Here is a 21,066-nt window from a genome sequence, read left to right as displayed (position 1 = left end):
ACCAATACAACATGCCTTTAGCACTGCTTAGTTCGGGGCATGAGAGAGAAATTAGCCTATCATCCAATCAAGCCAATTGGGTCTGCGAATTGCTTAAGTTCAAAGAGCTCACACCGGATTGACATTTCCATTTCGTAGAATGGATTCTTCAAAACATAATCAGTGTATAACTCATAGATAAACTTCAGAAGTGCTTCCATATTCTGCATTCCAGGCTCGCTGACTACAAAGAACTTTGTCCCTGTAGAAATAACAGTCAAACCATGAGTAATATGACATGGCTATAAATAGAACGTAAACCCACAACTATGACAACAAACAGCAGCATCAGCTACAGCTCGTTCTCACATCACAAAATGAAGTCAGTCATATTTCCTGGTAGAGGACATAAGACCACAAGAAGTAAACTAAAGGGCTTACTTACAGGATTCCAGTGTTTTCATGAAAATGAAGAATTCATGTTAAGCACCATGTTCTCAGATTCCACTTCCCTCATTAGATATATTTCCAGTCTCATCATAATGATCAAAACATTGGATGCCTTAGGACTTGATATTAAGGCAAGTTTCTTTGTAGTATAGATTTGATGGACAAAGTTTGCTAATTGACGCTTTAAATATGTTAAAGTCTTCACTGTTGGAGTCACCCACTTATAAGGACTCTCCGAGAGGTGTCCCTATCGGATGAACCTTATCATTTGGAGGGAACAATTATCTTAATTGTTTCCTAATAAAGATTAATGTTATAAAAAAGGGTATTGATGAGATACCCATGTGCAAAAAAGCAGAAAATAATCGACACAGTTGATTGCTTTGGGATTAGGATTCTGCTCACCGTCGTTGGAGGGCCTGCGCTGATCAAGGGTTGCGACCAGCTGATGAGATGAACATCTCAGAGATTATACACATTGGGTTCACTAATCGGCCATTATCAAACGAATATGGCCGCTTCAGGTATTTTTTGTCTCTCCTTTTGCGCAGGCTCCAACATTGGGTTATGGGCCTACTCCATGTTTTTCTGTTGTGTGGGCCTGTTGGCGTTTTTCTGCGACTATCGCCATGGGGGGCAACGCAAGTCGTAGGTTGGCTGCAGGTGTGGGTGCATTGGGAGCATCATGTTCATGCTCCCGTTCTGCTAATCCGAGTACCCCCTCGCATAAACAGCTTTCACTGGGGACAGAAGGGGTAACCAGCTCATACACACTGCCATCATTGCCGGTCGCCGGCGACTGTCGTCGTGGGGCGACAACGTTCCTGACAACGCTTTCTAAGATAAAAAAACTACATAAGGATAAGTCATGGGTTTTTACCTGTGGTTGTCAGGCTGCAGGGGCTTCTACTGGTGCCAGGGTCAGTCGTTGGATCATCGCCAGGTCGATGGGGATTTTTGTCAGATCGTCGGCGTTAGTCTGGTGACACGCAGCAACCAGGGTTTGAAAAACCCCTTTTTCTGCTTTTTCCCCTTCCCTGTGCCTATCCGCCGAGAAGAAGGTGACTTTTCGCCGACTGTTTCACCTATGCTGTCGGACGTGCGATGACATGCAGCATCTGTAGGGCGAACCAACCCTTTTCTGAGTTCCCCTCTACTGTCGAGCAGGGTGGGAGTCACAGTCACCGACGAGCCTCCAAGACGATGTGAATCACCATCGTCGACAGTTTTTTCAGCAGGTCGTTGATGACCTCTAGCTGTCGGCAGGCAATGTGGGTTGCCGGTAGGCGACGTGGGTCACCAATGGGAGGGCATCGTGATGTTCGGTTTTTGAGGTTTCTTAGAAACTGAATGGGCCTCTTTGTGTTGTTGGGTAACCCGGGTTTACCGACCTGGTGACAGGCCCGATCCAAACCCATTTTGGGTGAATCAGGTCTGTTGGTTACAATTTGGATCAGGCCCAGACCCTTAATAGTTCCAAGTCTGAGTCTGATCCGGAAAGATCGGGTTCAAACTGGGTTATGATTGTATACTGGGTCAGACCCAATCCAGTTTATATTGGTTCAAATCCAAATCTGGTTTGTGTCAGGTCAGATCTGAATCCAGTTTATACCGGGTCAGACCCGGATCGGGTTAGTACCGAGTTAGACCCAAACCTAGTATGTATCGGGTCAGACCCGGATCTTATTTGAACTAGATTGGATCCATGCATGGTCCAGGCACTATTAGGACTTAACTGGATTAGGAACTGATATCGTCCTTTCCGGGACTGGTTTAGAGCTGTTTTTAACCGGTTTCGAGATGCTAAGACATTGTTTTCATAAATATATGAAAATACAAGGATTTTGGCATACGATTATAGGGTTTTATGAACTTTTGTTCATACTTGGCACATGTTCATAAGGTTCAAAACCGGTTCAGACCCTTGGATGACCGGTTCAGGGCTGTTTCAGACCAGTTTAGGGTGTTTTCAAATTGGTTTCATCTTGAGGACTTCGGGTTTTACCCATTTGAGTCTGCTTTTTGCTATTTTCATGCATTCTATTTGTGATTATGCATGCATTATGTATGACTAATATTGGAATCAAGGATAGTTAGATAACTTAGTGAATTCCTGGATGCATGTATGTTGTCAATGGTATTCTATCATGCAGTTTTATCCAATATTAATGTTGTACTTAAATTCATGAAATAATGAAGCGACCTAAAAGGAGTTTCATCGTGTTTGAAATTTAAGTAGGGTAAAATAAAGCAAGTGTGTTGAGATACATTATGCATGTGCATCCAAAGATACCATGTGTTGATGGTCTAGCTTCACATGAGCTTTAGTTTTACTAGCTATGATCGATAGGCATAGAGATTACGCGTGTTAGAGCTCTTATCAAAGTAGGACTTCGATAACCCCCTACACTCGCCTAAAAATAAACATATCAAGGGCCTTTTATTTATTGCTTTTTTCATCAGGTTTGTCTCGTATATGCTTTTTTTTTATACATGTCTTTTGCCATATAGTTTCTGGTTCTGTGATTTTAGATGACTCGAATATTATACATTTTCTTGATGGATCTAATTTTAGTGATTGGAAAAAAACTGTTCTTTTCACATTAGGATATATGGATTTGGATTTGGCCTTAAGAAAGGATGAACTTGCTGCCCTAACAGATCAAAGCACTGTTAAACAAAAGAGTGCTTTTGAGAAGTGGAAGCGCTCGAATAGACTTAGCCTATTGCTTTTGCAATCTAAGGTGGCTAAGAATATTCACAGTGTTATCCCAAAATACAGGTCAGTGAGGGAATTCCTGAGTGTCATTGAGGCACAGTTTGTCAGTTCAAATAAGGCCAAGGTCGGTACCCTAATATCAAAACTCATATCTATGAAGTATTCTGAAGAGGATAATATTCGCCAGAATATTTTGAAAATGAGAAACATAGCGTCCCAGCTGAATGACATGAAGTTGACAATTTCTGACTCATTCCTAGTGCATTTAATTTTAGCATCCCTACCTATTGAATATGGTCATTTTAAGATCTCTTACAATACACATAATGATGAATGAATGTTCAATGAACTTATGTCCAAGTGTGTTGAGAAAGAAGAGAGATTGAAATGAGAGAAAGTGCAAAGTGCGCATATGGCTTCTCATAGATCAAAGGTAGGACCAAAGAAAAATGCATTTAAAAAAAATGCTAGAAAGAAGTCAGCAGGAGAAAAGTCATCTCATAGCAAGCAACCCGATTTTGCTTCCATAAAGTGCTTCTTTTGCAAGAAGAAGGGACACAGAAAGGCGGATTGCATAAAATACAAGAAATGGTTAGAAAAGAAAGGTATTTTGTCATTTGTTTTTCATGAATGTAATTTATTACATATTTCTGAAGATAAATAATGGATTGATTCTGGTGCTACTGTTCATATTGCCAACTGTTTGCAGTCATTCCTGAACATAAGAGAACCAACAATGCATGAGAAGAGTATCTATTCGGAGAATAAGACGTGTTTGCATGTGAAGGGTGTTAAGACCTGCAGGATCACTTTAGATACAGGCATAGATTTGTGTAAACACCCCAAATTTTTCAAAGTTTTGTAAAAATGACCCTTTTGCCCCTAACCCCGTTTTCTGAGAAAATCAAGTCATTTCTTCATATTTTCTGAATTAAAAACCCATATTGACATATTCAAAATCAACTCCGGATCCGAATCCAATATTTTAAATCCATATTTCCTCAAAATCCAGATCCAAACCCATTTTGTGAAGAAATTTTCTCAAAATAGTTTTTTCTCAAAAAATTTCTCTTTTTGTAAATACTTTTGCAAAAAACACAAAAAAATTAGTTTAATCTTTGATTTCTCGTAAAACTTTAGGATTTTATTCTAAAAATACAAAAAAAAAATTGATTGAAAAATAAAAAAAAACAAAAAAAAAAAAGAATGAAAAATTTCAAGAAAAACGAATGAGTTTAAACTTTTTAAAATCGATTTTGCTAAAAAAATCATTTTTAAACCATTTTTATGAAAAACTTTGTTAAAGAGAGCCTCTTTTTGGAAAAACCAAAAATTCTCACAAATAAACCCTTCGAAACCCTTTCTCCACTCTCTCTCGAGCCTCTCTCTCTCCACCGAAACCCTAAAAGCCCTCTTCATCGCCCTTCTCTTTCTCTCTCCTCCATGGTCGATCGCCCGGACCCCCCTCTTCATCACCCTTCATCCTCAACTACCTACCCTTCCCGAACTTTCCCTTTCTTTTCTCTTTAAAAGGAGTCTGCAGGAAGCTCCATTCCTTCACCGCTTCTTCACCTCCCCATTCGCATCTTCTTCCTCTTTCGACTCGTTCTTCACCCCTCCACAGTCTTCTCTCTCTTGCATACGATCGCCTCTTCACCCCAGCACCAGAATCCATCCGCTAATCACCTCCTCACGTACCCCTCTCTTGATCGAGCGGCCTTTTCCCTCTGGCGTTTCCTATCTCCTTCTGGGGCTCTCGAGACTCTAGACAAATCGGCCATTCTCGTAACATTTTAGAACCCTGCGAAACCGAGGTTTTCGGATGGTCAGTTGCTGTGTGAAATCCAGATTGATACTCTTGATTTGTTTGATCATGGCAATATACAATTGAGCTGCAAAGTTAAGATCAACCTACAGGTAAGTTCAAAACTCCTGGCAATCTAAAACTGAACATATAAGTATTCGTGCTTCCTTTGGGATCATGTCTGCATTGAATAACAATCTATATTGAATTAAACTTACCTGAAATTCTGAGTGATTTTGCCATTTCAAAAATTCTGGTATGAGATTTGTTTGTTTATTCATTGTTTATTTTATTTTTATCCTTAGCAAGCCCCTTTTGTCTTTATATGTATGGGCTTTAACGTTGCCATAGAGCAATAACAGTTGACATCATTTCATCAAGTCCATTACCTTAATAAACACCTAGTTGAGTCCATGGGTAAGAGAATGAATTTCATCAGTCGGCCTCATGTTGCAAAGCTTCTTTTATTTTCGTCAGCAGATGAGTCCCATGATTCCTTTATCCCTGGGTAAATCATGTTCTATAAAATAGGGGGATGATCTCATGATTGAATTGAACTCAAGTATGGATATTGTTTTGGTGAATTTATGTTTGATCACCTTCTTCCTAAAGGATGGATCCAATCCTCAGGGTCTTAGGGTGGAATGCTTTAGTGGTTCCTTTTCTCTTTTATTAGAATCAGTCATCATCACAGGGCACCTGGACTTTCAAAAACATAGATATCACCACCTGTTGTTCATCACTCACGTGCACTGACCACACCCCCATTGCACTTCACAACATACCTTACCAAATGGCACCTTTAGCTCTCCAATGTCTCCCACATCATTGCACATTTTCTATGTCACTGTTTCATCCTCACTCATATAACATTTCCAGCCACCATCTGCATTCCTCTGCTGCTAGGCCTGCGGCAGGTTCATACCTTATACAACCTCCTGTCATTACTACCGCCTTAATATCCTTTATCATTCACCTGCACCAAACATCATATAGTAACACTTACCCTTTCTCACAGTGGGTACTTCAGCTGCTGTGACCTATACACCATACAATGCACCGATCATACATATATACTTTTTTGCTAAAAGTACTATTCCTCCATACCTGTAGTTATATTCACTTATCCCCACAGCACCCCCATATACTGTTGCCACCCAGTTCGTGCAACAATCTCTCAATTCTTGCATTTATCTTCATAATCTCATTAACATCTATACCTTCATTCAAATAGCATTTCATAACATAGGTCATATGTTACATGCACTGCCATCATTCTCCACACCTTTCCATGTTCTTTGCACATCATGATAGCATGTTCCATCTATCTTGTATTTTCTTCCTAGACTCTCTCATCAACATTGAGGGATCATCACATGCATTGCAATTCTAATATAACCTCTTGGTTTTTCTTCCCATTTCCTACTTGGCTTCATACTAACTTTATCTTTTTGCAGGAAATATAGGAAAAGGGTTATTTTCTGCTTGGCTTAGGGAATTGTAATTTTTTATTTCAAGACTGTGATAGATAGATATAATGAGAATTTACGTTTTCCAGCTCTTAGATAGAATGAATGAGCATTGTAAATATCATGAATTACTTGTTTTTCATGCATTTTTGCCTTTATTTCTCAAATTCTCACAATGGTGAAACACGAATGGCACGTGCACCTTTTCATAAGAGGTAAGTTAATTCTAAGTTGATGATTTACACCAACGGCCATAGTCGGGGTGTAAACAAAACTTAGTATTTTTATCTTTTATGAAATAACACTGGATCCGCACTGGATCCATTTTCAAAATTCATCATATTTTCTTAAATATTTTCATCTTTTATCAGAATTTAACTTAAAATTAACTCAAAATATATACCAATGGCCATAGTCAGGGTATATTGAGGGTTAATTTCATTTTAAATCCTATAAAAGTACCAAAAGGGTATTTTATCCTTCACTTGAATTTAGATATGACTATTATATAATACATTCAATGACCATAGTCAGGAAGGTATTATATCATTAGTCTTGTTTAAATTCATTTGAAGAATGAAATATGATTTTTAAATCCAATTTCAAACTTATTCAAATTCATCATATAGGATAGAATGACATCATATTTTTTTTCAAATTCCTTTTCCAAAATCCAAGTAATTTTAAATATCTTTCTTCAGTCTACAGTTTAATTCATCCTTCTATCTTATTTCAAAGATTTAAATTTCAAGTTTAAAGTCCAAATTGACTTTGAAATTTCAAAATTCAATCTTTATATTCTTGATTCATTCCAAATTCAAAGTTCAAATTGACTTTGAAGTTCATTTATAAATTCGAATTCTCAAATCAATTTTGAAAATCCAAAATTCCAACTCAAATTCAGCATCCAATTTCAAAGTTTAATATAACTTTGAAATTTCTGATCCATCTTCTGATTCAAAATCCAATTTTCTTCAAGTTTTAAATCAAAGTTGAGATTGACTTTGAATCTCAAAATCCAAAACCTTCTCGAGTTCAATCCGGGTTTTCAAAACCCAGATCCATCTTCTAAAGTCCCATTTGGACTTTCAAAACCCAAAATCCAAAGTTAATCTCAGCTTAGATCCAGATTTCCAACTTCACTTTGGATCTCGGATTACAGACCCAAAATCCATTCTAGGATCCAGAACCCAATTCACCTTGAATCTCAGACTTCAGATCCAAATTCACCTTAGGATCCAAAACCAAGTCTACCTTTGGATCTCAGATTATAGATCCAAATTCTAATTCTTAGGATCTAGATCCCCATTCTACATTGGATCTCAGATTCAGATCCAAATTCCAATTCTTAGGATCCAGAATCCAATTCAACTTTGGATCTCAGACTTCAGATCCAAATCCATTCTAGGATCCAGAACCCCATTCACTTTGGATCTTAGACTTTAGATCTAAATCCGTTTTAGGATCCAGAATCCAATTTTACTTTGGATCTCAGACTTCAGATCCACTTCCATCTTAGGATCCAGAGTCCAGCCCTATCTTGGATCTCAGATTTCGGATCTGAATATCATCTTGGATTCCAAATCTTGAATTCAGTTCCATCTAAAATTCCAAATCCCAAATTCCACTTTAATTTCAATCCTTAAAACCAATTCCATTTCATTCCAGATTTCAAATCAAGTTTCCATTTTCAGATCCTAAATTCAAAATTCAACTTTGAACCCTATTCGGAATCTAGATATTGGATTCAGATTTCATCTTGAAAACCCAACTTTAAATCAATTCCATTTCTCAATTTTGTTCAAATTTCCCAATTCTATCTTTCCTTCTGATTCAATTCCAGTTTCATTTCTATTCTGATTCAAAGTCCATTTATGACTTTGAAAATTCTTTCTTTCAGTTTCAAGATCATTTCTCTCAAAGATCCAAATTCATTTTCCTAAGCTCTGATTATTCCAAAAACTTAGAATTTCAAATCTTAAGTTCTAAGTTAGAAAACATTTCTTCACTTTATCTAATTCACTTGGAAATTCTTCAAAATATTTTCAAAAAGAGCATACATCTTTGCATTTGCACAAGCATGATTCATTGTGCATTTTTAGACCTAGGATAAATACTTAGATAATTTCTTAGCAAAGCAAAAGGCATTAATTCGACCCTTGGTTCGATTACCCCTGGTAAAGGCGCCAGGAACGGTCGAACCTCGTACCGATGAGCGGATCCCGTCTCCCAGTTTTCCCGCAAATATTTCAAAAACGGAGGCGAGTTATTTCAAATATTTTTAAAATTAAGGTCAAGTGAGACCCGCAAAAGAGTTCCTCTTCTCTTTTCTTCTTTCTTTTCTCTTCTCTCTTTCTTTTCCGTTCTTTTATCTTTTCTCCCTTCAAAAAGGAGGAAAATAAGAGGTTGGAAAGGAAAAGAGAAGGAAGAGAGAGAATATTACGAGAGGAAAATTTTTGCGATGATCACAGGTTTGGCAACCGAGATGGGACTCGTCTTCGTCCGGTCGAATTTAATGCCTTTTTCTTTTGCTTTGATATTATCTAAGTCTTTATTCTAACATATGTCAGCTATATTTTCATGCAAACCTTAGAGGCCTAGATTTTATCCTAAGCTAACATCATTGCATATAGGATCTAAGTATGGTTTGGTAGGACCATATTGAGGAGATTATTCCATGCTCACATTAGACTTAGGTCTGAAATACAACTCTCCTCAATTTTAGGGATTGAATGCAAAACAATGTATGCAAATGTATGCTTCTCTTCATTTTAAACTATCTATTTAGGACTTGCATTAGAGCCATCTGATTTCTTGCATGTTGCACATATTTTGAAAACCTCCTTACCTATATTGTCTCGGTCTTCACGTTGCTGGGCTGTCTCACTGAACCATAGTTCGATAGAGAGCCTCACAACTGGGCCACTTATTTGGGTTCACGCCCCCCTACCACGTACCTAAGGGCCATAGTCCGAGGTATATCAATAGGTGCTCAAGGATGTTGGGAAGCCATTGCCTTAGAACCGGAGGAATATTTCTATGCCACGTACTTCGAGCTTCGGCTTGAGTATATCGGCGTATCTTGATTGGAATCAGATGATCTGAACCCTAGAGTTAGGATTAAGGTCTTACAAGCCATTTCAATATTGCATTTAGAGTCAGCCTTTAGGGATTGCTGTTTGTGCATTCTTGTTTGTATATCTATGATTGTATGATATTTGATATTCCCTATATCTTCCAAAACCCTGGGTATATATTATTCAAAATTTCCTCCTTATTTTAAAACCCAGATGTATTTTCCTTTTTCTTCTCTTGATTTCTTATAATTCTTTTTTATCCTGCCTGCAATTCTTTTCTATATTTTATTCCTTACCCTCATTTACAATAAAACATCTTTTGTCAGGAGATGTCCTTTTCGAAATTAATCTTTTGTTCATATTTTACTTTTTCAGAAAAACAATACGGTTGTCGCAAATTTTTGGTGACAACCCGATCCCTCGTAATGGGATATTTTCATTATCAAATTATGATTTCCTCCTTTATTAAAATTTCCTTCCTAGATCTTTTCTAAAAAAACCCTCCATTTGTTTATCAGTGAAAAACGTCAACGTTTCATCATGGTTCAAACAAGGGCGAGAAGAAGGGCAGCTCAGCAGCACAATGACAACGAAGTGGAAGAGATAAACTCTTCCAGATTGTCCCAAAAACATAATTCAGAGAAAGATGATGTTGACCCGGCGATGTATAAGATCTTTCAAAAAATGATGGCAAAGATGATGTCTGAGCAAGGAGGGGCAAGTTCAAATAAGAAATCTTCTAAGAGCAAGACCAAGAGAAAGTCAGTGAAGAAGCATGTCAGGATCAACAAGAAGAGGGTCCAGCATAACAACACCTCAGAGGGTTCAGAGTCAGGAGGAGAGGATTCCGAAGAAGAGCAGTTTGTATTCGTCCCGAAACATCTGCGACAAGTCAAGAAGGTGGCAGAGGAACCTGAATCAGTCAACAAACCTAAAGATGGAGCCCCGGCAGAAGATTCAGTTCAAGCATTAACTAAAATGGTCAAAGATCTGCAAACTCGAGATAAGGGGAAGAGGGTGTATACCAGACAAGATTTCTACCTTGGCTTAGATGGGGACAACAGCTTGGAAGATCTCCCCCGAAAATTTATTAAGTTCGATGGGTCCGGCAACCCAAAGGCTCATCTTGCAATGTTCTTCGCCGAATGTGCCAGGTTCAGTGAAGACAATCGGGCCCTCTTCTTGTGCTTTCCTCGCAGTTTGGAGGGCGTAGCAGCTAAGTGGTATGCGGAGCACATCAACCCTGTCGAGCTGCGAGATTTTGATAAAGTTGTCAACCTGTTTGTAGAGAGATTCATGTTCAATACTGAGGCACCGCCAACCCTCAATTACTTATGCAATTTGAGACAGGATGACAATGAAAAGGTCATAGATTTCATCCGTAGGTGGAGAGATACCTGCAACAAGATGAGAACCCCCGTCTCAGAGGAACATGCCCTTCAACTCATCCTCAATAACTTCTCTCAACCTCTGAAAAGCCTCATTTTCCCATACCCTTCCAAGTCATTTATTGAGTTGACTGAGCGAGCTGAATGGCTCGAGATGGGAATAAATAACGGAGTCTATGATGGCACCACTCTGGCAAGGGGCAATCAAGATGCAAAGAAGAAAGCCCATTTCACTCTTTCCGCTGGTCCCTCATCTGACAACAAGGGTAACAAAGATGATCATGTCAGCAATTCAGAAGGATTCAGAGGTCAAAAAGGAAAGTCTTCCAACAACAATAAGCCTTCCCAACCTAATTCTCAGCAACTAGAAAAGAATCAGGAAAAACCAAAGCGCAAGGACTGGGGACCTGACCGCGAATTCACCCCTTTGGAGCAGACACTCGATGAGGTTCTGGAATATATGCTCACAAAGAATATGATTCGTCTGCCGAAAGCAGGCGACCCTTCAGTAGTCTTGGGCAGCTTCAAGGAACAGTTCTGCAAGTATCATCGAGCAGTGGGGCACGATACAGAGCACTGTTTCGTTCTGAAAAATATCGTCCAGGACTGCATCGATAAACACCTTCTGATAGAGGAGAAAACTGAAGAGCAGCCCGCCGCCCTGACTTAGCCTTTTTCAGATCATTCAAAAGGCCGATGACACTAGAGTCTTTTCTATTATCCGCCATTTTCTTTCCTGTAAGGGCAAGTCAGCCCGAGTCTTTTTACGACCTTCCGTTGAAGAATGCTTGTAAATATTTCAGTCTTTACTATCAATTTTGCTTATAAGTGCAATGACAATTTCCTTCCTATCTTTGAGGTTCAATTCTTATTTCTTTTTGCTATATTGGGGCATTAAAATTTCTTTTTCAAAAATTCGGGACAATCCTGACATCATTCATGAGAGAAATGATATTACCTATGAGGGACTTTCAAAAATCATGAAAATTTTAGTTTAAATATTTTATTACAACCTTTTTCAAAGATCAACCCTTGTGTTGATCATATTTTTCTACAAATTGATTTCAAATCATTGCATTTCAAAGATCAACCCTTGCGTTGATCATATTTTCTGAAAATTGATTTTTGAATTATTGCATTCCAAATATCAACCCTTGTGTTGATCATATTTTTCCAAAAAAAAAATTTGACTTTGAATCATTACATTCAAAAATCAACCCTTGTGTTGATCTCATTTTTCAAAATTTGATTCCATTTCATTCAAAGATCAACCCTTGTGTTGATCTCATTGATTTCATTACATTCAAAGATCAACCCTTGTGTTCATCTCATTTTCCAAAATTTGATTTCATTTCAGTCAAAGATCAACCCTTGTGTTGATCTCATTTTTCAAAAATTGATTTCATTACATTAAAAAATCAACCCTTGTGTTGATCTCATTTTCCAAAATTTGATTTTATTGCATTCAAAGATCAATCCCGGTGTTGATTATATTTTCTAAAAAATTAATTTCAAATCATTTCATTCAAATATCAACCCTCGTGTTGGACATATTTTCTACAAATTGATTTTCAAATCATTGCTTCAAAAAAAAAATTAACCCTCATGATGATCTCTCATGAATGATCCCCTTTCAAAGATTAGCTCTCGTGGTTAAAACGATTTTTTTTTTCTCTCTCTCTCATTTTAAAGATTCCACATGCAGGCAGGATCAAATCTTTCTCAACTTTTTCAAATTTTCATTTATCAAATCTTTTTTTTTTCCAGTCTTATCAGTTTTATTCATCTTTATCAAATTTTTATTTTATTCATTCATTTTTATTAATTCTTCTTGTCAAATTCTTATTTCAAAATCCTACCCTTTCAGGTTAAGGGATAAACCTGATGCCTCCTTTTAATGAGGTACTATTTTTTTATTCTTCTCCTCCCCTTTCAGGTTAAGGGATAAACCTGAAACCTCATTCTACGAGGTCTTCATTTCTTCAAAACAAGGGATAGTCTTGAATGTCTTTCCTCTTCTTTTAGAGCTTCATTAATCTCTGCCAAATCTTTTTCTTTATCAAATTTTCAAGCTTCGTTGATTCCTTTATCATACCTTTTATCAATTCTTGCTAAAATTTTATTTCTGCCCCATTCAGGATAAGGGTTTAATCCTGAAAACCAGGCCACATACAGCTTAACTATGATGGTCTATTTCAATCCACAAGTTGAATCCTTTCTTTAGGTTGAATTCCTATAGAATCAAAAGCCCGTAGGTTGAACCCCTGTCAAACCAATATGACTCGTAGGTTACATCCCTCCTCAAACCAAAATTCTTTCTTAAACCGTCGATCTTTAGGCTGAACCCCTACTGATCAGCGAACTTTAGGTTGAAGTCCTACTGATTCGCAGTCCTTAGGTTGAAATCCTTTAGGACCATTTCTTTCGATCTTTAGGCTGAACCCCTACTGATCAGCGAGCTTTAGGTTGAAATCCCACTGACTCGCAATCCTTAGGTTGAAATCCTTTAGGACCATTTCTTTCGATCTTTAGGCTGAACCCCTACTGATCAACGATCTTTAGGTTGAAGTCCTACTGATTCACAGTCCTTAGGTTGAAATCCTTTAGGACCCTTTATTCCGATCTTTAGGCTGAACTCCTACTGATCAGCGAGCTTTAGGTTGAAGTCCTACTGATTCGCAGTCCTTAGGTTGAAATCCTTTAGGACCCTTTCTTTCAATCTTTAGGCTGAATTCCTACTGATCAGCGAGCTTTAGGTTGAAGTCCTACTGATTCGCAGTCCTTAGGTTGAAATCCTTTAGAAACCCTTTCTTTCGATCTTTAGGTTGAACCCCTATTGATCAGCGAGCTTTAGGTTGAAGTCCTACTGATTCGCAGTCCTTAGGTTGAAATCCTTTAGGACCATTTCTTTCGATCTTTAGGCTGAACCCCTACTGGTCAACGAGCTTTAGGTTGAAGTCCTACTGATTCGCAGTCCTTAGGTTGAAACCGTTTAGGACCATTTCTTTCGATCTTTAGGTTGAACCCCTACTGGTCAGCGAGCTTTAAGTTGAAATCCTACTGATTCGCAGTCCTTAGGTTGAAATCCTTTAGGACCATTTCTTTCGATCTTTAGGCTGAACCCCTACTGATCTGCGATCTTTAGGTTGAAGTCCTACTGATTCGCAGTCCTTAGGTTGAAATCCTCTAGGACCATCTTTAGGCTGAACCCCTACTGGTCAGCGAGCTTTAGGTTGAAGTCCTACTGATTCGCAGTCCTTAGGTTGAAATCCTTTAGAACCCATTTCTTTCGATCTTTAGGCTGAACCCCTACTGATCAGCGATCTTTAGGTTGAAGTCCTACTGATTCGCAGTCCTTAGGTTGAAATCCTTTAGGACCATTTCTTCCGATCTTTAGGCTGAACTCCTACTGATCAGCGAGCTTTAGGTTGAAGTCCTAGTGATTCGCAGTCCTTAGGTTGAAATCCTTTAGGACCATTTCTTTCGATCTTTAGGCTGAACCCCTACTGATGAGCGAGCTTTAGGTTGAATTCCCACTGACTCGCAATCCTTAGGTTGAAATCCTTTAGGACCATTTCTTTCGATCTTTAGGCTGAACCCCTACTGATGAGCGATCTTTAGGTTGAAGTCCTACTGATTCGCAGTCCTTAGGTTGAAATCCTTTAGGACCCTTTCTTTCGATCTTTAGGCTGAACTCCTACTGATCAGCGAGCTTTAGGTTGAAGTCCTACTGATTCGCAACCCTTAGGTTGAAATCCTTTAGGACCCTTTCTTTCGATCTTTAGGCTGAATTCCTACTGATCAGCGAGCTTTAGGTTGAAGTCCTACTGATTCGCAGTCCTTAGGTTGAAATCCTTTAGGACCATTTCTTTCGATCTTTAGGCTGAACTCCTACTGATCAGCGAGCTTTAGGTTGAAGTCCTAGTGATTCGTTGTCCTTAGGTTGAAATCCTTTAGGACCATTTCTTTCGATCTTTAGGCTGAACCCCTACTGATCAGCGAACTTTAGGTTGAAGTCCTACTGATTCGCAGTCCTTAGGTTGAAATCCTTTAGGACCATTTCTTTCGATCTTTTGGCTGAACCCCTACTGATCAGCGAGCTTTAGGTTGAAATCCCACTGACTCGCAATCCTTAGGTTGAAATCCTTTAGGACCATTTCTTTCGATCTTTAGGCTGAACCCCTACTGATGAGCGATCTTTAGGTTGAAGTCCTACTGATTCGCAGTCCTTAGGTTGAAATCCTTTAGGACCCTTTCTTTCGATCTTTAGGCTGAACTCCTACTGATCAGCGAGCTTTAGGTTGAAGTCCTACTGATTCGCAACCCTTAGGTTGAAATCCTTTAGGACCCTTTCTTTCGATCTTTAGGCTGAATTCCTACTGATCAGCGAGCTTTAGGTTGAAGTCCTACTGATTCGCAGTCCTTAGGTTGAAATCCTTTAGGACCATTTCTTTCGATCTTTAGGCTGAACTCCTACTGATCAGCGAGCTTTAGGTTGAAGTCCTAGTGATTCGTTGTCCTTAGGTTGAAATCCTTTAGGACCATTTCTTTCGATCTTTAGGCTGAACCCCTACTGATCAGCGAACTTTAGGTTGAAGTCCTACTGATTCGCAGTCCTTAGGTTGAAATCCTTTAGGACCCTTTCTTTCGATCTTTAGGCTGAATTCCTACTGATCAGCGAGCTTTAGGTTGAAGTCCTACTGATTCGCAGTCCTTAGGTTGAAATCCTTTAGAAACCCTTTCTTTCGATCTTTAGGCTGAACCCCTACTGATCAGCGAGCTTTAGGTTGAAGTCCTAGTGATTCGCAGTCCTTAGGTTGAAATCCTTTAGGACCATTTCTTTCGATCTTTAGGCTGAACCCCTACTGATCAACGAGCTTTAGGTTGAAATCCCACTGACTCACAATCCTTAGGTTGAAATCCTTTAGGACCCATTTCTTTCGATCTTTAGGCTGAACCCCTACTGATCGACGAGCTTTAGGTTGAAGTCCTACTGATTCGCAGTCCTTAGGTTGAAATCCTTTAGGACCCTTTCTTTCGATCTTTAGGCTGAATTTCTACTGATGAACGAGCTTTAGGTTGAAGTCCTACTGATTCGCAGTCCTTAGGTTGAAATTCTTTAGAAACCCTTTCTTCCGATCTTTAGGCTGAACCCCTACTGATCAGCGAGCTTTAGGTTAAATTCCTACCGATTCGCAGTTCTTAGGTTGAAATCCTTTAGGACCATTCCTTCCATCGATCTTTAGGCTAAACTCCTACTGATCAGCGAGCTTTAGGTTGAAGTCCTACTGATTCGCAGTCCTTAGGTTGAAATCCTTTAGGACCATTACTTTCATCGATCTTTAGGCTGAACTCCTACTGATCCGCGATCTTTAGGTCGAACTCCTACTAATTCGCAGTTCTCATTTTTAATCCCTTTCAGATCATTCATAAGTCAATCTGTAGGTTGAATTCCTACTAATCTCTATTCTTCCGCAGTTCTTGGGTCGAATTCCTATTGAGCCAAATTCATCTTTTAAAAAGTAAATCTGTAGGTTGAAATCCTACTGATCCATATTTTTGGCAGGTTCTTAGGTCAAATCCCTACTAAACCACAATTCATTTCTATCCAAAATTTCAGTCTGTAGGATGAATTCCTACCAATCCATATTCTTTTACAGTTCTTAGGTTGCACTCCTATTAAACCAGAATTCATTTTTCCAAATTTTAATCTGTAGGTTGAATTCCTACTAACCCATGTTCTTTTACGGTTCTTAGGCTGAATTCCTATCAAAACCACATTTATCCTTCAAAAAGTAAATTTGTAGTTTGAATTCCTACTAATATGTATTCTTTTGCAGTTCTTAGGTTGAATTCCTATTGAACGAAATTCATTTTTTGTAGGCTGAATCCCTACTAATCTATATTCTTTTGTTGAAATCCTATTAAACCAAGATTCATTTTTTTCAAAAATCCAATCTGTAGTTTGAATTCCTACTGATCCATATTTTTTTGTTGTTCCTAGGTTAAAACCCTATTGAACCATATTCATTCTTTCGAAAATGCAGTCTATAGATAAATTCTTATTAGTCACAAATTCTTTTACAAAATTCTTGTGTTGAAATTCCTATTAAATTAAAAATTCATTTTTTTTCAAAATTTCAATCTGTAGGATGAATCCCTATGGATCCAATATTCTTTGCGACTCTTAGGTTGAGTCCCTGTTGAGCCAATGTTGTGTGATAAAACCAGTATTTTCATGTTATTTCCTCCAAAATTTCAACTAAAGGATGCATCAAAATCTATATTGAGTGATTATTTTACAAAAGGAATTCTGGAACATTATGCCAATTTGCTAAAAACAGTTGTTGACTCCAATATTCTTGCTACACAAAAAGAATTTTCTTAGATTACCTCCTGTATTTCCTTCCAAGAAGGTGAAACTTTTTGCGAAAAAGAGGTAAAATTCAAATATTTTCCTGTTGATCAACCAAAAGGATGTAAGAAATATCCTCGATATGATCAATAAAAGAAATCTTCAATGATGTTGAAAAGCCAGAAGCGAATTGATATTGATCTTGGCTATGGTGCGTATTTTAAAATGACTTTCTAACAATCAGGCAGTGGAAATATCTTGAGCTATAAAAAGAATCCACTCAACTCATATCTTCTCATTTCATTTAAAAAGTTGCAATCAAATATCCGCAAAAGGGATCTCTCAATTGTCGTCAAGATGAAGGCGAATTAAGCGAGTAGACCCCCGGGGCCAAAGAAGATTTGAAACATCTCCAAGATGACGGAGTTTGTGACGGATCCTTCCAGGGAAAGTTCAGATCACCGTCGAGATGAAGGCGAGTGTGATGAACCTACCGACAAACCCTAAAAGATATTTGATTTCTGCTATCGTCTAAAGGCCTTTTGAGCCAGTGAGATCAATAGAACCCCTGAGATAAAAGAAGGATCGGAGCATCTCCAAGATGAAGGAGTTTGTGACGTGCCCTTCCCTGAAAAAAGAGAAAAAGTCAGGACATCCAAATGAAGGATGATGAGGAAAACCCGAGAAAGCCCAATGACTCAAAAAGAGTGCAAAAAGATCATCGTGGGAAAACACCCAGATATCAAACTGCCAAAATTGCCAGAAGTCATCTTTTCTCATGCAAAATTCTTTTATCAATATCTCTTCGCTTCCTGCTTTTATGAAATTCAGAATATTTCTTTTATTCTCATATCAGGGAAATGGATAGCTTCCTTGAAGAAAATCATCAGTGCTAAATTTTTGAATTTGACTCTTAAAACCGAGGAGCTAACCTCATTAGAGGAAATACTCTAGGTAAAAGAGGGAATATCTTTTCACATACATGCACGTTTAGAAGCATCTGAATCTGCTATGATTTTATCTTATTGGCAAAATTTTCTAGCTATTCTAAGAATGAAATAAACATTCAATATCCATTCTGATGCAACCTAGCGTTGTTTATATCTTCCAGAAGAGTTGCCTCATTCAGTTGAAGTATCTATTCCTATCTCATCGCGGTTTCTTCAGTCAAGGATTCCGTATGGTGCCCCCACTCAGGATAAGGGTCAAACCTGAACCATTTGCGGAAGATCATTTGATTTCAAAAGCTATTTCAGTCTCAGCAATGAGACGCCCAATTTCCTCCCCTTTTCAAAAGCTTTAGGGAACCCTATATTTCCTCCTTTCGCAAAAACCCCTCTCGGATTTGTTCGTCCAAATTCCGAAGGTCCCATCGTGCTTTCTCCATTTTTGAGAAACTCGTATGGTAGATTTCCTATCCAGATTAAGAGTTAACCTGGAACCTCGCTTTGCAAGGTATCTTCCTTGCAGGTTTGGGTTAAACCTGAGTCACATTCCAATAAAATTCCTCGTTTTGACGAGATGTTTTCTTCCAAGTCCCATCATGGCTCTTCCCATCAAGGAACCCATGCTTTGTATATCCATCCAGGATAGGATTTCACTTAAGCTTCATTTCACAAGGCATTTTCCAAAATGTCCCATCAAGGTCCTCGTGTATTCCTTTCCTCATTTCAAATTCATCTTGATATATTTTCGTCCCATCCAGGTTAAGGGCTAAACCTGAATCATTCCAAAAAGAATATCTCATCTCACCCATGAGACCTGATCAAAATTCTGATTTCCCACCATTTCAGGATTTTTGTCCAAAGTCCCATCACGATTTCCTCACTCTATACTCAATCATATCATTTTTCGAGGATTTCGTCCCCCCCAAAACCGTTCAGGATAAGGTTCTAAGCCTGGAAAACCATATTTTCAAAATAATTCTTCCACACCCAGTACAGATCTACTGACTGGGGCATTTTTTAAAAAATTTGGAGTGTTGTCTTTGCCACTAAGCTCGGCTTACAACCGGCTTAGTAGCAAAGAGGGGCATCTGTGGACACCCTAAATTTTTCAAAGTTTTGTAAAAATGACCCTTTTGCCCCTAACCCCGTTTTCTGAGAAAATCAAGTCATTTCTTCAGATTTTCTGAATTAAAAACCCATATTGACATATTCAAAATCAACTCCAGATCCGAATCCAATATTTTAAATCCATATTTCCTCAAAATCCAGATCCAAACCCATTTTCTGAAGAAATTTTCTCAAAATAGTTTTTTCTCAGAAAATTTCTCTTTTTGTAAATATTTTTGCAAAAAACACAAAAAAATTAGTTTAATCTTTGATTTCTCGTAAAACTTTAGGATTTTATTCTAAAAATACAAAAAAAAAATTGATTGAAAAATAAAAAAAAAACAAAAAAAAAAGAATGAAAAATTTCAAGAAAAACGAATGAGTTTAAACTTTTTAAAATCGATTTTGCTAAAAAAATCATTTTTAAACCATTTTTATGAAAAACTTTGTTAAAGAGAGCCTCTTTTTGGAAAAACCAAAAATTCTCACAAATAAACCCTTCGAAACCCTTTCTCCACTCTCTCTCGAGCCTCTCTCTCTCCACCGAAACCCTAAAAGCCCTCTTCATCGCCCTTCTCTTTCTCTCTCCTCCATGGTCGATCGCCCGGACCCCCCTCTTCATCACCCTTCATCCTCAACTACCTACCCTTCCCGAACTTTCCCTTTCTTTTCTCTTTAAAAGGAGCCTGCAGGAAGCTCCATTCCTTCACCGCTTCTTCACCTCCCCATTCGCATCTTCTTCCTCTTTCGACTCGTTCTTCACCCCTCCACAGTCTTCTCTCTCTTGCATACGATCGCCTCTTCACCCCAGCACCAGAATCCATCCGCTAATCACCTCCTCACGTACCCCTCTCTTGATCGAGCGGCCTTTTCCCTCTGGCGTTTCCTATCTCCTTCTGGGGCTCTCGAGACTCTAGACAGATCGGCCATTCTCGTAACATTTTAGAACCCTGCGAAACCGAGGTTTTCGGATGGTCAGTTGTTGTGTGAAATCCAGATTGATACTCTTGATTTGTTTGATCATGGCAATATACAATTGAGCTGCAAAGTTAAGATCAACCTACAGGTAAGTTCAAAACTCCTGGCAATCTAAAACTGAACATATAAGTATTCGTGCTTCCTTTGGGATCATGTCTGCATTGAATAACAATCTATATTGAATTGAACTTACCTGAAATTCTGAGTGATTTTGCCATTTCAAAAATTCTGGTATGAGATTTGTTTGTTTATTCATTGTTTATTTTATTTTTATCCTTAGCAAGCCCCTTTTGTCTTTATATGTATGGGCTTTAACGTTGCCATAGAGCAATAACAGTTGACAGCATTTCATCAAGTCCATTACCTTAATAAACACCTAGTTGAGTCCATGGGTAAGAGAATGAATTTCATCAGTCGGCCTCATGTTGCAAAGCTTCTTTTATTTTCGTCAGCAGATGAGTCCCATGATTCCTTTATCCCTGGGTAAATCATGTTCTATAAAATAGGGGGATGATCTCATGATTGAATTGAACTCAAGTATGGATATTGTTTTGGTGAATTTATGTTTGATCACCTTCTTCCTAAAGGATGGATCCAATCCTCAGGGTCTTAGGGTGGAATGCTTTAGTGGTTCCTTTTCTCTTTTATTAGAATCAGTCATCATCACAGGGCACCTGGACTTTCAAAAACATAGATATCACCACCTGTTGTTCATCACTCACGTGCATTGACCACACCCCCATTGCACTTCACAGCATACCTTACCAAATGGCACCTTTAGCTCTCCAATGTC

The 21,066-nt window shown here is 38.4% G+C and overlaps 1 protein-coding gene across 1 annotated transcript in view; it reads left to right on the top strand.

Annotated features, from left to right (window-relative positions):
* The first annotated feature begins 1,058 nt into the window (after window positions 1–1,058).
* LOC149820979 (ABC transporter I family member 20-like) overlaps window positions 1,059–21,066 on the top strand; it is an 84,234-nt gene continuing 64,226 nt past the window's right edge. Inside the window, exon 1 of the mRNA XM_089981874.1 lies at window positions 1,059–1,349. Coding sequence (XP_089838000.1) covers window positions 1,059–1,349 — 291 coding nt within the window. The remainder of the gene's footprint in view (window positions 1,350–21,066) is intronic.

Source organism: Nuphar pumila, chromosome 12, assembly GCF_984573655.1.
Source record: "Nuphar pumila chromosome 12, dmNupPumi1.hap1.1, whole genome shotgun sequence".
NCBI classification, from domain to species: Eukaryota; Viridiplantae; Streptophyta; class Magnoliopsida; order Nymphaeales; family Nymphaeaceae; genus Nuphar; species Nuphar pumila.
This window is presented reverse-complemented; position numbering and strand designations above follow the sequence as displayed.